Source organism: Suncus etruscus, chromosome 16 (assembly GCF_024139225.1).
Source record: "Suncus etruscus isolate mSunEtr1 chromosome 16, mSunEtr1.pri.cur, whole genome shotgun sequence".
NCBI lineage: Eukaryota > Metazoa > Chordata > Mammalia > Eulipotyphla > Soricidae > Suncus > Suncus etruscus.
The window spans coordinates 87,396,471-87,415,636 of NC_064863.1; the positions used below are offsets into that span (position 1 = coordinate 87,396,471).

General features: G+C 40.4%; 1 protein-coding gene across 1 annotated transcript in view; it reads right to left on the reverse strand.

The window, feature by feature from the left end:
* The window catches only part of LOC126032414 (histone-lysine N-methyltransferase PRDM9-like), a 47,251-nt gene that overhangs the window by 5,818 nt on the left and 22,267 nt on the right, over positions 1-19,166 (reverse strand). The window contains exons 7-10 of the mRNA XM_049790087.1: positions 3,777-3,826; positions 2,060-2,216; positions 782-883; positions 202-473 (exon numbers count right to left, since the gene is read on the reverse strand). Of these exons, the coding sequence (XP_049646044.1) occupies positions 202-473; positions 782-883; positions 2,060-2,216; positions 3,777-3,826 (581 nt within the window). The remainder of the gene's footprint in view (positions 1-201; positions 474-781; positions 884-2,059; positions 2,217-3,776; positions 3,827-19,166) is intronic.

Below are 19,166 nucleotides of genomic sequence, written 5' to 3' on the forward strand. Positions count from 1 at the left end.
GAGCCACTTCTCTGTGTTGGAATCACTGTGTTCTTATCTACCTTTTCCATGGGAGTTTTATATTCAGAGTTCACTCAGTAGATGTGCTCCTAAGATCATCCCACTGTTCTTGTGCTAGCACAAAAAAGGTGAGGCTGCACAAATCCGTGGGGAGTGGGGAGCAGGTGGAAAATCAGAGAACAGGGCAAAAATGCTTCTCACCAGCCAGGAGTACACACTGTTGGCTGCCTCTTCAGTGTCTGTGATCTGGCCCTCATATGGGCCAAAGTGCAAACCCACTGGCAAGTCAGATATCTCATTCCACACTCCAAGTCCAGCCTCAGGGATGCCTGATTGTCCGATTCTCAACCCATGTGGCAGAGTGAGGGCTGAACGGTTACAATGGCCCTTTGCTACTGCTCTGTCCTTTACAAATATAGGAGGTCCATGAACAGAGCATTTGTCGATGAAGTAGTTCTGACAGTTCTCACAATCTGAATGGAAGAATAGAGGGATTAGGGAAGGTATAATACATAATTCCGGGGTCCAGCGAGGTAATATCACAGTAATACACTTGGTCTGAATAATCCCAACTCTATCCTTGGAACCAGTAGGTCCCTTGAGCACAGAGCCTGGAATAATTCCTGAACTGCCAGGTATGGCCCAAACTTATACTGCAGAACATGAAGGAGCTCCTGGAAGAGCCCAGTACTGACATCATCAGTATCCAAGGTAAGAGAAAATTGTACTAAGTCATACAGTCTTCTTACAAGTGAGGGCCCCTTACAAAGGGGCCACTTACATAGGTAATCATCATCCTGGAGCCTGCCGAACTCCTGATATGCATGGCCCTTTCTTTCTCTTAAGCTATATATCTTCACCTCTGGCTCCTTTCTTCTGAGTTCTGTGTTGGAGAAGAATAAGATTGATATGGATAAGGTCATAGAGGATTAGGTTTTTAATTTTTTACTCCCAAAAATGTTCAATATCCTCCTATGAAATTATGTCCTTATATATTTTCTGATCCCTATCTCTTAGTGATTTCTTCAGAGAAAATGAGCCACATTGACTAAAAGTGCCTGATTCAATTTTTGTTTTGTTTTGGAGTGCAGCCCATGATGTACAGGAGTTTCTTCTATCTCTGTACTCAGGAATCACTCTGGAAGTTTTTGGAGGACCAAACGGGATACCAGAATTGTATTGTAAGTTGGACACATGGTAGGCAAGTTTTATCTCCATCCCTGAATAATTCAATTTAATAACCACATAAGACATATATGTATATATGAAATTATCTATCATCTATCTATCTATCTCTATGTATCTATCTATCTATCTATCTATCTATCTATCTATCTATCTATCTATCTATCTATTAGCTGAGTCGCCTCCCTAGTACCATTACTAACAAACTTTACATTTAAATAAAGATTCATTTTGGGCATAAGTGCTGAATACTGTATAGTGCCTTGAGCACTCCTAAGGAGCATCTTCTGGGCACAAGCCAGAGTTAGCCTCTAAGCACTAGCAGGTGTGTTCCAGAACCTCACCACAAAAGCAACAAAGATTTCTGCAGAAATTTTATATTGAAGCACAACATTTACTGTGTATTGAATAAAATTCTGGACACACAGAAATATCCCTATTGTCGCAGATGGATTTACTTGCAAAGTTGTATGTGTCCATCATTTGACATTCAATTTGATGCTTTCATCACTGTATGTACTAGGGGTTAGAGGTAGTACAGCTGGTAGGGTGCTTGTCCTGTACAGAGCTGACCCTGCTTCGATTCACATCACCCTATACAATATGCTAAATACTTCCAGGAGTTATACAGGCTCGTAGAGTAAGAAGTAAGCCCTGCTGGGTGTATCCCAAAGATAAACAACAAGTGATCATGATACATATTATACAAATTAATATTCAGTGAATATATAATACTTTCCCAAGACCCCAGTGTTAACTTTAGGACTCTATTCAGTGCTGCTTAAACCATGAGCAATGCAAAGCTCATCCCACAAAACAAGGACATTGTTTTTAGAAAACTTCAGAGGACTCAAGATTTCAAATGATCTCTTACCCAGTTTTGGTTTAGAGTCTTGTCCAAAGGGACTTGCTTTTCCAAGAGGTGTTGGTGGTTTCTGGGCTTGCTGTGAGCCACTCGTCTTCAGCAGATTACCTGTGCCTGATAATTCCTTTGAGCTAGATTCATTACTTACTGGTGTTCTGGCCATTTCCTTTAACATGAGTCATATATTAAAAGAAACATGTATTAGTTTAATTTCTTAGCATTCACATTGTGTTTTATATGCAAGACAATACTTTAACAATTATTGAGATACCTAAAGAGTTTACTTTTATTGGGAAAATTAAGGTCCTAAGTGGTCATGAATATGAAACTAGAACCCATGTCTAAAACCTGGATCCTTTATCACCTTTCCGAACTATTCTGAGTACAGTGGGTAAGGTGTTTGCCTTGCACAAAGCAGACTCAGGTTCAATCCTTGTTAACCCATATGTCCTCCAAGCATCATCAGGGGTGATCCCTGAGCAGAGTCGGGAGTAAGCCTTAAGCACGGATGGGTTTGACCCAAGACCTTCCCCTGCAAATAAAAGACCTTAATTTTTTCAGTGAGTGAAGGCACATCTAGTGATGCTTGGGGCTTATTACTAGATGTGTGTTCACTCTTTTAAAAATAAGTATTTTTTGTTTTTAGGCCAACCTGGCAGTGCCCAGGGCTTACTTTTGGCTCTATAATTAGAGATCACTCCAAGCAGGCACAGGGGACAGTGAGAAATGGGAGGGATCAATCCCTGTTGACATAACAAGCACCATACCCATGCTACTATCACTCTGACCCTCAGAAAGCACTCTTGGCACTTGATATGGAGTTCTTAGAATCACTGACCTGATTTTGTTTTCTGGCACGACATATAGTCCTCTGAACCCATCCAAAAGATACCTTTTAGTACAGAACCAGTAGTATCCATTGAGCACTTTTGAGTGTGAACTCCTCAAACAGAAACCAAATAGGCTAACCAAAGCAAATAAACTAATCAAAACACAGGTCATAGGTTAACACTACTGCAAACTTGACTACCTCAACAAAAAAGGGGCAGAGGCAATTGTTTGTTGCTGTGCTTATTAGTGATAAACATGATGATAAATAGTACTGGATCACCCTGTGACATTGTTACTGAACCACCTGTAAGTCATAACTCTATAGAGCAACTGTTCCAGGGACTCTCCTTAAGGAGAAAGGCTTGGACACAGCTTCAGAGATGGGGAAAGACAGCACAAGGAAGGGTCATCTCCCCATGACCAGTGGTTAACTTTAGGCTGGACTCCATGCCATCCATTCTCCCTCCCAGAGAGCTCTGGTTAAAGGAAATAATATATATCAACACTGTGCTGCTCCTGAGGTATTCCCAAGCCCCAATGTTTATGCTTACCGTCTCCCTGGCACCTGACTTGCCCCTGATTATGCTTCTGCTTTGTCCTGCCACCTTGCACATATGACAGATCTTGTTGTACTATTTTAGCATTATTGAATCAAAATAGAGTGACTCTGGACATCATCCTGGGACGCATTCTTTCCCAGTCATCATCTGGGGAGAACATCCTTAGTCCCAAATGCACTAGGAACAGAAGTTGACCCTTGCCTGCCCAATATAGTGGTGCTAAAGTGATAAGAAGTTAGGCAGAAGAACTGAGGGTGCTCTGTTCATTCTAGTCTTACCTGGCTTTAAACCCACAATGAAGATTTTCTTGTCAACAGGATCTTGGAAATACTTACCTTTTGCTGTCTACTCTGCTCCACTCTGAAAGTCATCCAAGGAGATTTGACTAAAAGGTGATGAAAAAGCAATGTTTTATTTTGTCAATATTTCTAAACTCTGCTGAGTTCTTATAACACAGAATACCAAACATAGATTTCTGAATCAGAAAGGGACCTTTGGAAGAGGTCTTTGGAAAATGTTCTTTAACTTCCGGCTACACATGGGAGTGCTCAGGAGTGACCCCTGGTGGTGCAGGAGGACCATAAGTAGGTTAGGGTTGTGTTAGTGGAATTTGTTTTCCAGCCACACCTAACAGTGCTTTGGGGTTATTTCTGGCACTGTGTTCAGTCACTCCTGGCCTTACTTGAGGAACTTAATGGTTTCAGAGATTGAACTGGGTGTCCCCTGCAAGGCACATGGCTTATCCCTGTATTATCTTTTAAGTTTTGTTGGTTTGGTTTCATTTTGAGCCATAACTGGCAAAGCTCAGGGATTACTGTTGTCTGTGTATTCAGGGATCACTCATATTATAAATCTGGGGACTGTATAGAATGACTGATATTAAAGCCATGTATGAAAGTAAGCACCCTGATCACTATACTATCTATCTGTTCCTGGTACTACCTGTTTGGATCCTGGAAAATATTGTTTAAAATATTTTTAAGGCCTATGCTTCTATAGGCTTATGCTTGGGGATCAATAGTGTTAGACATGTTGGTAGTCTAGGTATTCAAGCAATCCTGGGGCTCAAATTCAGGTTCAGATGCTAAGTATCTCCCTGGTGATATTTTTATCTTTTAAAAACTTGATTGGTGTGCTAGGCATGCAGAGCAGCTATAGAGCACATACCTGACACTTGTGAAGCATTTAAAAAAGTTGGTCTTTAAAGACCAAAGTACTCAGTAAATTAGCGTTAGAAGGAAATTACCTTAACAGTATTAAAACATTCATAGAAATTCATATTCAAGGGCGGGTCTCCAGAACGTGAAAACCGGCGGGCTTTCGCAGAAGCCAGCTGCCCTGTTTGGGACATCAGGCAGGGAAAAGCCACGAATCTGCGCCTGCCCAGTGGAGCCTAACTGTGAGTGCTCCTTGTAAATGTTTCTCTACTGTCCTCTTGCGTGAAACTCTTGGGAGTGGGGCAAAAGAGGCTCCAGAAATCTGCTCTCCCAGACGCCATTTCCAGGGCGGGTCTCCAGAACGTGAAAACCGGCGGGCTTTCGCAGAAGCCAGCTGCCCTGTTTGGGACATCAGGCAGGGAAAAGCCACAAATCTGCGCCCGCTCAGTGGAGCCTAACTGTGAGTGCACCTTGTAAATGTTTCTCTACTGTCCTCTTGCGTGAAACTCTTGGGAGTGGGGCAAAAGAGGCTCCAGAAATCTGCTCTCCCAGACGCCATTTCCAGGGCGGGTCTCCAGAACGTGAAAACCGGCGGGCTTTCGCAGAAGCCAGCTGCCCTGTTTGGGACATCAGGCAGGGAAAAGCCACGAATCTGCGCCCGCCCAGTGGAGCCTAACTGTGAGCGCTCCTTGTAAATGTTTCTCTACTGTCCTCTTGCGTGAAACTCTTGGGAGCGGGGCAAAAGAGGCTCCAGCAGAGCACTGCCGCGTAGCGAAGCTACGCGGCCGTGCGCTCTTTCTAAGAAAAGAACACCATCGTAACAAGAAGAAAAAATCACACTAAGAACTGAGCTATAACACAGAAGCAAGCATTCCTCTTCGAACTGTCTTCTCCGTTGAATGCTTGGGCCTAAGATTTGATCCAGTGTGAGGCTTCACCCACAGAGGACTCCCCTCCCTTAGAGACAAGTCAGCCCATCCAGAAAGGGCGGAGCCAGAGAAGTGTGCTGCCTACATCATATAGCCAATGAATACCACCACAACACGTAGAAAAACCCAAAATACAAGTGTGACAATGGGGAAACAACACAGGCCAGCATCAGACATAGAGAATGAAGAGGAAAATTCTGATGACCAGATAATGGCCAACCAACTAATCAACCTCTCAGATAAGGACTTTAGACTAGCAATATGGAATATGTTCAAAGAACTCAAAGAAACCATGAATCGAGTTGAACAGAACACTAATAAGAACCAAGAAAATATGAAGACAGAAATCACAAAACTCCAAACTGAAATAACATATCAATTAACAAGCCTGAAAAAGTCAGTAAACGAAGTGAATGACAAAATGGATAAGCTCTGGGACAGGGTATCAGAAGCTGAGAATAGACTTGGTGCTGTGGAAGATGAGATACATAACAATTCCATACAGCAGGAGAGATTGGACAAAAAACTTAAAGCAAATGAGCAGACAACAGAAAAATTAGTCAAAGAATGGGAACAGATGAAAATAGAAGTCTATGATAAGATCAACAGAAACAACTTAAGAATCATTGGAGTCCCAGAGACCCAGGAAGAAAATTCCCAGGAAGAATCAATGGTCAAGAACATCATTAAAGAGAAACTTCCAGAGCTAAAGAATATAGGTGATCAAATCCTACATGCTCGAAGAGTACCAACCAAAAGAGACCCCAGAAAAAACACCCCAAGACACATCCTAGTCACAATGACAAATCCCACAGATAGAGACAGAATTCTGAAAACAGCAAGATCAAAAGGGGAAATTACGTTCAAGCAAGCTTCCCTGAGATTTACAGCAGACCTGTCACCAGAAACACTCAATGCCAGAAAGCAGTGGTGGGATATTGTGACAAGACTGAATGAAATGAACGCTTCACCCAGAATACTATACCCAGCAAAACTCACTTTCCGGTTTGACGGAAGAATACATGGTTTCACAGACAAAAAACAGCTCAGAAACTTCACAGACACAAAACCAGTCTTAAGAGAAAAACTGAAAGACCTAATCTAAGACAAGACTACCCAAAAGACACACCAAATTTTGAAATAAAGATGGCGTTAAATCCCAGGACAATTCTTTCTCTCAACGTCAATGGACTAAATGCACCAGTTAAGAGACACAGAGTGGCTAAATGGATCAAAAAACTCAATCCAACCTTCTGCTGCCTACAAGAAACGCACCTGAATAGTCAGAACAAACATAGACTCAAAATAAAAGGCTGGAGAAAAATTATCCAAGCAAACAACTCCTACAAAAAAGCTGGAGTGGCCATACTAATATCAGATAATGCAAACTTTATACTCAGGAAGGTTGTAAGGGACAAAGATGGACATTTTATATTAATCAAGGGGTATGTAGAGCAGGAAGAAATAACTCTCCTAAACATATATGCACCGAATGAGGGGCCAGCAAAATATTTAATACAACTGTTGACAAATCTGAAAAATAATATCAATAACAACACAATAATTGTGGGGGACCTTAACATGGCTTTGTCAACACTGGATAGGTCAACCAGACTGAAACCCAACAAGAATATACTAGACCTGAGGAGAGAAATGGAAGAAAGAGGCTTAGTGGATATATATAGGACACTCCACCCCCAGAAACCTGGAAACACATTCTTCTCCAACGTACATGGGACATTCTCCAGGATAGACTACATGCTGGCACATAAAACATACCTCCATAAGATCAAGAAGATAGAAATTTTGCAGACTGCCTTTGCTGACCACAAGGCTCTGAAATTATTTGTGAACTCCAAAGGGACTCAGAAGAAAAACCTTAACACCAGGAAGTTAAACAGCCTCATACTCAATAACCAGTGGGTCCGAGATGAAATCAAGGAGGAAATCAAAAGGTTCCTGGAAACAAATGACAATCAAGACACAAACTATCAGAACTTATGGGACACAGCAAAAGCAGTACTGAGAGGAAAATTTATAGCTTTGCAAGCACACATCAGGAAGGAAGAAGGAGCTTACCTGAGTAGCCTAATGACACAGCTAATAGAACTAGAAAATGCTCAACAAAAGGACCCAAAAATAGGAAGACAGAAGGAAATAACAAAGCGGAGAGCAGAAATCAATGAAGTGGAAACCCAAAAAACAATCCGAAAGATCAACGAAAGCAGAAGTTGGTTCTTTGAAAAAATAAACAAGATTGATAGACCACTGGCAAACCTAACAAAGAAAGAGAGAGAGAGAAACTTGATACCTCGTATTAGGAATGAAAAAGGAGAGATCACTACTGATATGAGAGAGATTCAAAGGGTAATCAGAAACTACTTTGAGAAACTCTACGCCACTAAAAATGAGAACCTGGAAGAAATGGATAAATTCTTGGACTCTTATAATCTTCCACGGTTGAAGGAAGAGGATGTAGCATATCTAAACACCTCCATCACCATAGATGAAATTAGAATGGTAATCAAAGGTCTGCCGAAAAACAAAAGCCCAGGCCCAGATGGATTCACTAATGAATTCTTTCAAACTTTCCAAGAGGAACTACTACCAATCCTGGCAAGACTCTTTCATGAAATTGAACAAACGGAAACACTTCCAAATGAAGCCAACATCACCTTGATACCTAAACCAGACAGAGATGCTACAAAAAAAGAAAATTACAGACCAATATCGCTGATGAATGCAGATGCAAAGATCCTCAACAAAATCCTGGCAAATAGGATTCAATGCCTCATTAAGAAGATCATCCACTATGATCAAGTAGGTTTCATCCCAGGAATGCAAGGCTGGTTTAACATCCGTAAATCTATCAATATCATACACAATATCAATAACAAGAAAAATAAAAACCACATGATCATATCAATAGATGCAGAGAAAGCATTTGATAAGGTCCAACACCCATTCTTGATCAAAACTCTCAGCAAGATGGGAATGGAAGGAACCTTTCTCAATCTAGTTGAAGCCATCTACCACAAGCCAACGGCAAATATTATCCTCAATGGAGAAAAACTAAAAGCCTTCCCTCTAAATTCTGGTACAAGACAAGGCTGTCCTCTCTCACCACTCCTATTCAACATAGCACTGGAAGTACTGGCTATAGCGATTAGGCAAGAAAAAGATATCAAGGGAATCCAGATAGGAAAGGAAGAAGTCAAGCTCTCACTGTTTGCAGATGACATGATACTCTACTTAGAAAACCCTAAAGACTCTACCAAAAAGCTTCTAGAAACAATAGACTCATATAGCAAGGTGGCAGGCTACAAAATTAACACACAAAAATCAATGGCCTTTCTATACACCAATAGTAATAAGGAAGAAATGGACATTAAGAAAACAACCCCATTCACAATAGTGCCACACAAACTCAAATATCTTGGAATCAACTTGACTAAAAATGTGAAGGACCTATACAGAAAGAACTATAAAACTCTGCTCCAAGAAATAAGAGAGGACATGCGGAAATGGAAATGCATACCCTGCTCGTGGATTGGTAGGATTAACATCATCAAAATGGCAATACTCCCCAAGGCATTATTATACAGATTTAATGCTATCCCTCTAAAGATACCCATGACATTCTTCAAAGAAGTGGATCAGACACTTTTGAAATTCATTTGGAACAATAAACACCCTCGAATAGCCAAAGCAATCATTGGGAAAAAGAATATGGGAGGAATTACTTTCCCCAACTTTAAACTGTACTACAAAGCAATAGTTATCAAAACAGCATGGTATTGGAATAAGGACAGGCCCTCAGATCAGTGGAATAGGCTTGAATACTCAGAAAATTTTCCCCAGACATACAATCAACTAATTTTTGATAAAGGAGCAGGAAACCCTAAATGGAGCAGGGAAAGCCTCTTCAACAAGTGGTGTTGGCACAATTGAATAGCTGCTTGCAAAAAATTGAACTTAGACCCCCAGCTATCATCATGTACGAAGGTAAAATCCAAATGGATTAAAGACCTCGATATCAGCCCCAAAACCATAAGATATATAGAACAGCACATAGGCAAGACACTCCAGGACATTACAGGCATCTTCAAGGAGGAAACTGCACTCTCCAAGCAAGTGAAAGCAGAGATTAACAGATGGGAATATATTAAGCTGAGAAGCTTCTGCACCTCAAAGGAAATATTGCCCAGGATACAAGAGCCACCCACTGAGTGGGAGAAACTATTCACCCAATACCCATCAGATAAGGGGCTAATCTCCAAAATATACAAGGCACTGACAGCACTTTACAAGAAAAAAACATCTAATCCCATCAAAAAATGGGGAGAAGAAATGAACAGACACTTTGACAAAAAAGAAATACAAATGGCCAAAAGACACATGAAAAAGTGCTCCACATCACTAATCATCAGGGAGATGCAAATCAAAACAACGATGAGATACCACCTCACACCACAGAGAATGGCACACATCACAAAGAATGAGAATAAACAGTGTTGGCGGGGATGTGGAGAGAAAGGAACTCTTATCCACTGCTGGTGGGAATGCCGTCTAGTTCAACCTTTATGGAAAGAGATATGGAGATTCCTCCAAAAACTGGAAATCGAGCTCCCATATGATCCAGCTATACCACTCCTAGGAATATACCCTAAGAACACAAAAATACAGTACAAAAACCCCTTCCTTACACCCATATTCATTGCAGCACTATTTACCATAGCAAGACTCTGGAAACAACCAAAATGCCCTTCAACAAATGAATGGCTAAAGAAACTGTGGTACATATACACAATGGAATATTATGCAGCTGTCAGGAGAGATGAAGTCATGAAATTTTCCTATACATGGAAGTACACGGAATCTATTATGCTGAGTGAAATAAGTCAGAGAAAGAGAGAAAAACACAGAATGGTCTCACTCATCTATGGGTTTTAAGAAAAATGAAAGACATTCTTGCAATAATAATTTTTAGACACAAAAGAGAAAAGAGCTGGAAGTTCCAGCTCACCACAGGAAGCTCACCACAAAGAGTGATGAGTTTAACTAGAGAAATAACTACATTCTGAACTTTCCTAATAATGAGAATGTATGAGGGAAATGGAGAGCCTGTTTAGAGTACAGGCAGGGGTTAGGTGGGGAGGAGGGAGACTTGGGACATTGGTGGTGGGAATGTTGCACTGGTGATGGGTGGCGTTCTTTACATGACTGAAACCCAAACACAATCATGTATGTAATCAAGGTGTTTAAATAAAAAAAAAAAGAAATTCATATTCAAATTTATAATTAATAATAAAAATGGTGAGATTTTTTTTCTATGACAAAGAACAAGGCAAGGATGCTTCCTCTTCGTTGAGCACACCTATCAATGTTCAGTTCTTGAGTCTGCTCAGGAGTGACCTACAGAAATACTCATACAATGACCAGGGACAGGAACTGAACTGGGTTAAGCTGCTGCAAAGCAAGTATCCGAACATCTATACTATCTGTTCTTTTTTTGTTTGTTATGCCCTTATGTCCTGGAGTACCACCTCAACCCCACCTTTCCATGTCTCATCACCACTGACTGCTGCCCATGTCCAGAACCTGCTTTTTGAGTGGGCTTTGGATCAAGGACCTATCTTGGCCCATGACTCAACCCAGCAGCTACAGAACATTTCCACCGCCTCCCTGACTGCCATCAACCAACAGATCACCTCATTGGCTGAAGCAGTAATACAGATTCTACTTACTCAAAAGACAAAGGTGGGAATATCATTTTTATGTGTATTTCTTTATTGGAATATAGTATTGTGCCTTTGGATCTGTTTGGTAGAAAATATTAGGGGACATATGTATTTATATGTATAGCCTGGGGAACAGTGTTGTTACTATATTTATGTATCAGAGATTGTTGACATTAACTGAGGGATAGATACTATAACCTAGCCATAGTCCCCTGGTGCCCAAATAGTACTTTGTGGCATTATCCTTTTTCTTTTTGCAAAGACCCAGTAAAATGGGGAAATACTCTGTGAGAAAGTTCCTGTTAGGGAGAGGAATTCCAAAATTTATATGTTGCAGGTGGGCCTTTTACCTTGAACTTCAGTCATATTGACTTGACTTAAGCTTCAGTTTGCTCTGACATTGGCCATATAGCCCTGAGCTTTAGGTCCAATCACCAGACTGGGGCAGGCTTTGTAGTACCCTGGCAATGACGTGTAACTGCAGTAGGTTTTGTGCCACTTTAGCAATTATAACTGGAGCAGGCTTCATGGCATACTGATGATGACATAGAACCAGGGCATGCTTCAAGACACCTTGAGAATGACATAGGACTAGTGAAAAACCCAAGAACTTTTGATTACAGAGCCTTATTACAACCACTATAGAAGAACTTTTCCCAAGACCTAGAAGAAAAGACTCTCTGGGATTAAGTAAACTTAAACTCTATGAAGCCTGCAGTTGGAAATATGATCAGATGCTTCCAAGGAAAGGCCGCCCTGCTCTTAAGATGAAAAGCTTTTCTCTTCTATTTCCCCAGTTTTTACTGTGACTATGCAAAAATACAGCTTCTCTCTCATATTTATGCATTTTAGTAATCACAGTAGGGGGAGATAGGTTGGATTAATCAGCCTTTATCCTAAAATGTTATGGCATATCATACTTATCATCATACAATCATTATGCCCCCCCTTTTGCATATCAAAAAGCCCACTGGGCAGGAAGAATTTCTAGGCAAGCTCTTCGCCCAACATATTATTCTCCATGCATGGGAATATTTCCAAGAAATATTTCCAAGAAATATTGTGGCTCCAGTGTGCTTCTCTCTTTCTCCAAGTGTGGAAAGGTCCCCGGACACTAGTTTCATCTCCAGCCTAGTTTGGATTATTTCCTGCAGCAGCTCTGCTCCAGGCCTACTTCTCCTCTTCCCTCATGATTGTGGTGTGAGGAATTATCCACCACAGTTCAGAATATCTACAGACTCAAAGAGTCAGAGCAATAGCACAGTGGTAGAGCATTAGCCTTGCACCTAGACATCCCAAGTTCAATCCCCAGTATCTCAGATGGTCCCCAGGAATGCAGAGCTAGGAGTGACCCCTAAGCACCTCTGGATGTGTCCCAAAACAAACAAACAAAAGAATATATTGGCTATGACTGAAGAAATAAAAGGAGATGCAGGCGTGTGTGTGTGGGCGTGTGCGGCTTTCCATCGCCAGAAAACTGAACACACATTCTTCTCCAATGAATATTGGTCATTCTCTAAGAATAGACCACATGTTGTGCCATAGAACATACCTCCATGAAGAGGATAGAAATTATATCAACTACCTGCTCAGTTCATGATGCACTGAAATTAGAAGTGAATTACAAACAGATACAGAGAAAAAATTTAACAACTGGAAATTAAACAGCCACTTCTGAACAACCAGTGGGCCAGAGAATGAGTGTTTTCTAACCTTTCAAGAGGATCTACTGCTCATTCTTTTCAGGCTCTTCCAGGAAATTGAAGAAACAGAAACACTCCCAAATAGTTTCTGTGAAACTAACATCATCCTAATACCAAAAACAGAGAGAGATGACACAGCAAAAACTAACTACCAACCAATATCCTTGAAAAACAGAGATACAAAAATCCTCAACAAAATTCTAGCAAATAGGATCCAACAGCTCATCAAGAGGTCATACACCAAGACCAAGTAGGATTCAATCCAGAGATGTGAGGATGATTTAAGATACAAGTCAATCAACATAATACACCACATCAACAAAAGGAAAAATAAAAACCATATGATCATAGCAATAGATGCAGAGAAAGCATTTGATAAGGTCCAACAGCATTCATGATAAAAAAAATCTCAACAAGATGGGAATGGAAGGAACATTCTAGTGAGGGCCAATTCCACAAGCCCATTGCAAATATTATAGTCAATGGGGAAAAACTGAAAGCCTTTCCTCTAAAATATGGTATAAGACAAGGCTGCCTCATCTCGCCACTCTGATTCAACATAGTACTGGAAGTTCTTGCCATAGCAATCAAGCTAGAAAAAGATACCAAGGGCACTTATATGGGAAAGGAAGAAGTCAAGCTCTCACTGTTATCAGATGACATGATACTATATTTAGAAAATTCTAAAGACTCTACCAAAAAACTTCTAAAAATAATAGATTTGAATAGCAAAGTGGCAGGCTACAAAATCACACACCATAGCCTTTTTATACATAAATAATGATTGAGAAGAAATGAACATTAAAAACACAATACCATTCATAATAGTGCCACAGAAACTCAAGTACCTAACTTAAGTGGTATAAGACCTCTAGTAGACTCTGCTGGATCTCAGATGCCAGCACCCTTCTGCCTCTCTACTCTGCTGTCCTGCATTTTCGGCCTGATTTCACCCTTGGTGCGGCTCATCAGCCAGCCTGCCTTCCTGTGAACTTTCCGGGGAGTCTGCCTTCCCGTGAGCCTTCCGTGGAGGTGAGTCGACACGCCCAGAAAGGGAGGAGCCACTGAACTTCGCTGGATCTCAGATGCCAGCACCGTTCTGCCTCTCTACTCTGCTGTCCTGCATTTTTGGCCTGATTTCATCCTGGGTGCGGCCCATCTGCCAGCCTGCCTTCCTGTGAGCCTTCCGTGGAGGTGAGTCGACACGCCCAGAAAGGGAGAAGCCAGAGGAGCACGGTTGCTCCGCTCCCCTTCGCGACGGTGCACAGCATTTAGTCAATGAATACAATCACAACACGTAGAAAAACACGCAGTACTAGTGTGACAATGGGGAAACAACATGGGCCAGTGCCAGACATAGAGAATGAAGATGGCAACTCTGATGACTTGAACATGATCAACCACCTAGTCAGTCTCTCAGATAAGGAGTTTAGAGTTGCAATATGGAACATGTTCAAAGAACTCAAACAAAGTATAGAAGAGAAAACTAAAAAGAATCAGGAGAATATGAAGATAGAAATGAGAAAACTCCAAACGGAAATTTCAGATCAAATAACAGGTCTGAGAAACTCAGTAGATGAATTGAAGAAAAACATGTTTGAGATTTCCCACAGGTTAACAGCAGCTGAGGATAGAATCAGTACACTGGAAGATGAGATACATAACAATTACATACAGCAGAAGAAATTGGAAAAAAGCCTCAAAGCAAATGATCAAACAATGGAAAAATTACTCAAAGAATGGGAACAGATGAAAATAGAAGTCTATAATAAGCTCAACAGAAACAACTTAAGAATCATTGGAGTACCAGAGACTCAGGAAGAAAATCTCCGGGAAGAATCAACAGTCAAGAACATCATTAAAGAGAAACTACCAGCGATAATGAATACATGTGATCAAATCCTGCATGCCCGAAGAGTGCCAACTAAAAGAGACCCCAGAAAAAACACCCCAAGACACATCCTAGTCACAATGACGAATCCCATAGATAGAGACAGAATTCTGAAAGCAGCAAGATCGAAAAGAGAAATTACATTTAAGGGAACATCCTTGAGATTTACTGCAGACCTGTCACCAGAAACACTCAAGGCCAGAAGGCAGTGGTGGGACATAGTGACAAAACTCAATGAAATAAATGCTTCGCCTAGAATACTGCACCCAGCAAAACTCACTTTCAGGTTTGAAGGAACAATACATAGTTTCACAGACAAACAACAGCTCAAAAACTTCACAGACTCAAAACCATTCTTAAAAGAAAAACTGAATGGCATACTTTAAGACAAGGCTTACCAACAGACACACCAAACTTTAATATAAAGATGGCACTAACTCCCAGGACAATTCTTTCTCTCAATGTCAATGGACTAAATGCACCAGTTAAGAGACACAGAGTGGCTAAATGGATCAAAAAACTCAATCCAACCTTCTGCTGCCTACAAGAAACGCACCTGAATAGTCAGAACAAACATAGACTCAAAATAAAAGGCTGGAGGAAAATCATCCAAGCAAACAACACCCAAAAAAAAGCTGGAGTGGCCATATTAATATCAGATGATGCAAACTTTATACTTAGGAAAGTTGTAAGGGACGAAGATGGACATTTTGTATTAATCAAGGGATATGTACAGCAGGAAGAAATCACCCTCCTAAACATATATGCACCGAATGAGGGGCCAGCAAAATATTTAATACAACTGTTGACAAATCTGAAAAATAATATCAATAACAACACAATAATTGTGGGAGACCTCAACACGGCATTGTCAACACTAGACAGGTCAACCAGACTGAAACCCAACAAGAATATACTAGACCTGAGGAGAGAAATGGAAGTAAGAGGCCTAGTAGATATATACAGGACACTCCACCCCCAGAAGCCTGGATACACATTTTTCTCTAATGTACATGGGACATTCTCTAGGATAGACTACATGTTAGCACACAAAACATATCTCCATAATATCAAGAGGATAGAAATTTTGCAGGCTGCCTTTGCTGACCACAAAGCCCTGAAATTATATATAAACTACAAAGGGACACAGAAGAAAAATTTTAACACCTGGAAGTTAAATAGCCTCATACTGAATAATCAGTGGGTCCGAGATGAAATCAAAGAGGAAATCAAAACCTTCCTGAAAACAAATGACAATGGAGACACAATTTATCAGAACCTATGGGACACAGCAAAAGCAGTACTGAGAGGAAAATTTATAGCTTTGCAAGCACACATCAGGAAAGAAGAAGGGGCATACCTGAATAGCTTAATGACGCAGCTCATAGAATTAGAAAGTGCTCAACAAAAGGATCCAAAAATAGGGAGGCAGAAGGAAATAACAAAGCTGAGAGCAGAAATCAATGAAGTGGAAACCAGAAAAACCATCCAAAAGATCAACGAAAGCAGAAGTTGGTTCTTTGAAAAAATAAACAAGATTGATAGACCACTGGCAAAACTAACAAAGAAAGAAAGAGAGAGAAACTTGATAACTCGTATTAGGAATGAAAAAGGAGAGATCACTACTGATATGGTAGAGATTCAAAGGGTAATCAGAAACTACTTTGAGAAACTCTATGCCACTAAAAATGAAAACCTGGAAGAAATGGATAAATTTTTGGAATCTTATAATCTTCCACGATTGAATGAAGAGGATGTAGCATATCTAAACACACCCATTACTATTGAGGAAATTAAGAAAGTAATCAAATGTCTGCCCAAAAACAAAAGCCCAGGCCCAGATGGATTTACTAATGAATTCTTTCAAACCTTTCAAGAGGAACTACTACCAATCCTGGCAAGACTCTTTCATGAAATTGAAAAAACAGGAAAACTTCCAAATAGCTTTTATGAAGCCAACATTACCTTGATACCTAAACCAGACAGAGATGCTACGAAAAAAGAAAATTACAGACCAATATCGCTGATGAATGCAGATGCAAAGATCTTCAACAAAATCCTGGCAAATAGGATTCAATGCCTCATTAAGAAGATCATCCATTACGATCAAGTAGGTTTCATCCCAGGAATGCAAGGCTGGTTTAACATCCGTAAATCTATCAACATAATACACAACATCAACAGCAAGAAAAATAAAAATCACATGATCATATCAATCGACGCAGAGAAAGCATTTGACAAGGTCCAACACCCATTCTTGATCAAAACTCTCAGCAAGATGGGAATGGAGGGAACCTTTGTCAATATAGTTAAGGCCATCTACCACAAGCCAGAGGCAAATATTGTCCTCAATGGAGAAAAACTGAAAGCCTTTCCTCTAAATTCTGGCACAAGACAAGGCTGTCCTCTCTCACCACTCCTATTCAACATAGCACTGGAAGTACTCGCTATAGCGATTAGGCAAGAAAAGGATATCAAGGGAATCCACATAGGAAAGGAAGAAGTCAAGCTCTCACTGTTTGCAGATGACATGATACTCTACTTAGAAAACCCCAAAGACTCTATCAAAAAGCTTCTAGAAACAATAGACTCATATAGCAAGGTGGCAGGCTACAAAATTAACACACAAAAATCAATGGCCTTCCTATACACCAATACTAATAAGGAAGAAATGGACATTAAGAAAACAACTCCATTCACTATAGTGTCACACAAACTCAAATATCTTGGAATCAACTTGACTAAAAATGTGAAGGACCTATACAAGGAAAACTATAAAACTCTGCTCCAAGAAATAAGAGAGGACACGCGGAAATGGAAACACATACCCTGCTCATGGATTGGCAGGATTAACATCATTAAAATGGCAATACTCCCCAAAGCACTGTACAGATTTAATGCGATCCCCCTAAAGATACCCATGACATTCTTCAAAGAAGTGGACCAGGCACTTTTGAAATTTATTTGGAACAATAAACACCCTCGAATAGCTAAAGCAATCATTGGGAAAAAGAATATGGGAGGAATTACTTTCCCCAACTTTAAACTTTACTACAAAGCAATAGTTATCAAAACAGCATGGTATTGGAATAAAGACAGGCCCTCAGATCAGTGGAATAAGCTTGAATACTCAGAGAATGTTCCCCAGACATACAATCATCTAATTTTTGATAAAGGAGCAAAAAATCCTAAATGGAACAAAGAAAGCCTCTTCAACAAGTGGTGTTGGCAAAACTGGGTAGCCACTTGCAAAAAATTGAACTTAGACCCCAAGCTAACATCATGTACGAAGGTAAAATCCAAATGGATTAAAGACCTCGATATCAGCCCCAAAACCATAAGATATATAGAACAATACGTAGGTAAAACACACCAGGACATTGAGGCTAAAGGCATCTTCAAGGAAGAAACTGCACTCTCCAAGCAAGTGAAAGCAGAAATTAACAGATGGGAATATATTAAGCTGAGAAGCTTCTGCACCTCAAAGGAAATAGTGCCCAAGATACAAGAGCCACCCACTGAGTGGGAGAAACTATTCACCCAATACCCATCAGATAAGGGGCTAATCTCCAAAATATACAAGGCACTGACAGAACTTTACAAGAAAAAAACATCTAATCCCATCAAAAAATGGGGAGAAGAAATGAACAGACACTTTGACAAAGAAGAAATACAGATGGCCAAAAGACACATGAAAAAGTGCTCCACATCACTAATCATCAGGGAGATGCAAATCAAAACAACGATGAGATACCACCTCACACCACAGAGAATGGCACACATCACAAAGAATGAGAATAAACAGTGTTGGCGGGGATGTGGGGAGAAAGGAACTCTTATCCACTGCTGGTGGGAATGCCGTCTAGTTCAACCTTTATGGAAAGCGATATGGAGATTCCTCCAAAAACTGGAAATCGAGCTCCCATACGATCCAGCTATACCACTCCTAGGAATATACCCTAGGAACACAAAAATACAATACAAAAACCCCTTCCTTACACCTATATTCATTGCAGCTCTATTTACCATAGCAAGACTCTGGAAACAACCAAGATGCCCTTCAACAGACGAATGGCTAAAGAAACTGTGGTACATATACACAATGGAATATTATGCAGCTGTCAGGAGAGATGAAGTCATGAAATTTTCCTATACATGGATGTACATGGAATCTATTATGCTGAGTGAAATAAGTCAGAGAGAGAGAGAAAAACGCAGAATGGTCTCACACATTTATGGGTTTTAAGAAAAATGAAAGACATTCTTGCAATAATAACTTTCAGACACAAAAGAGAAAGGAGCTG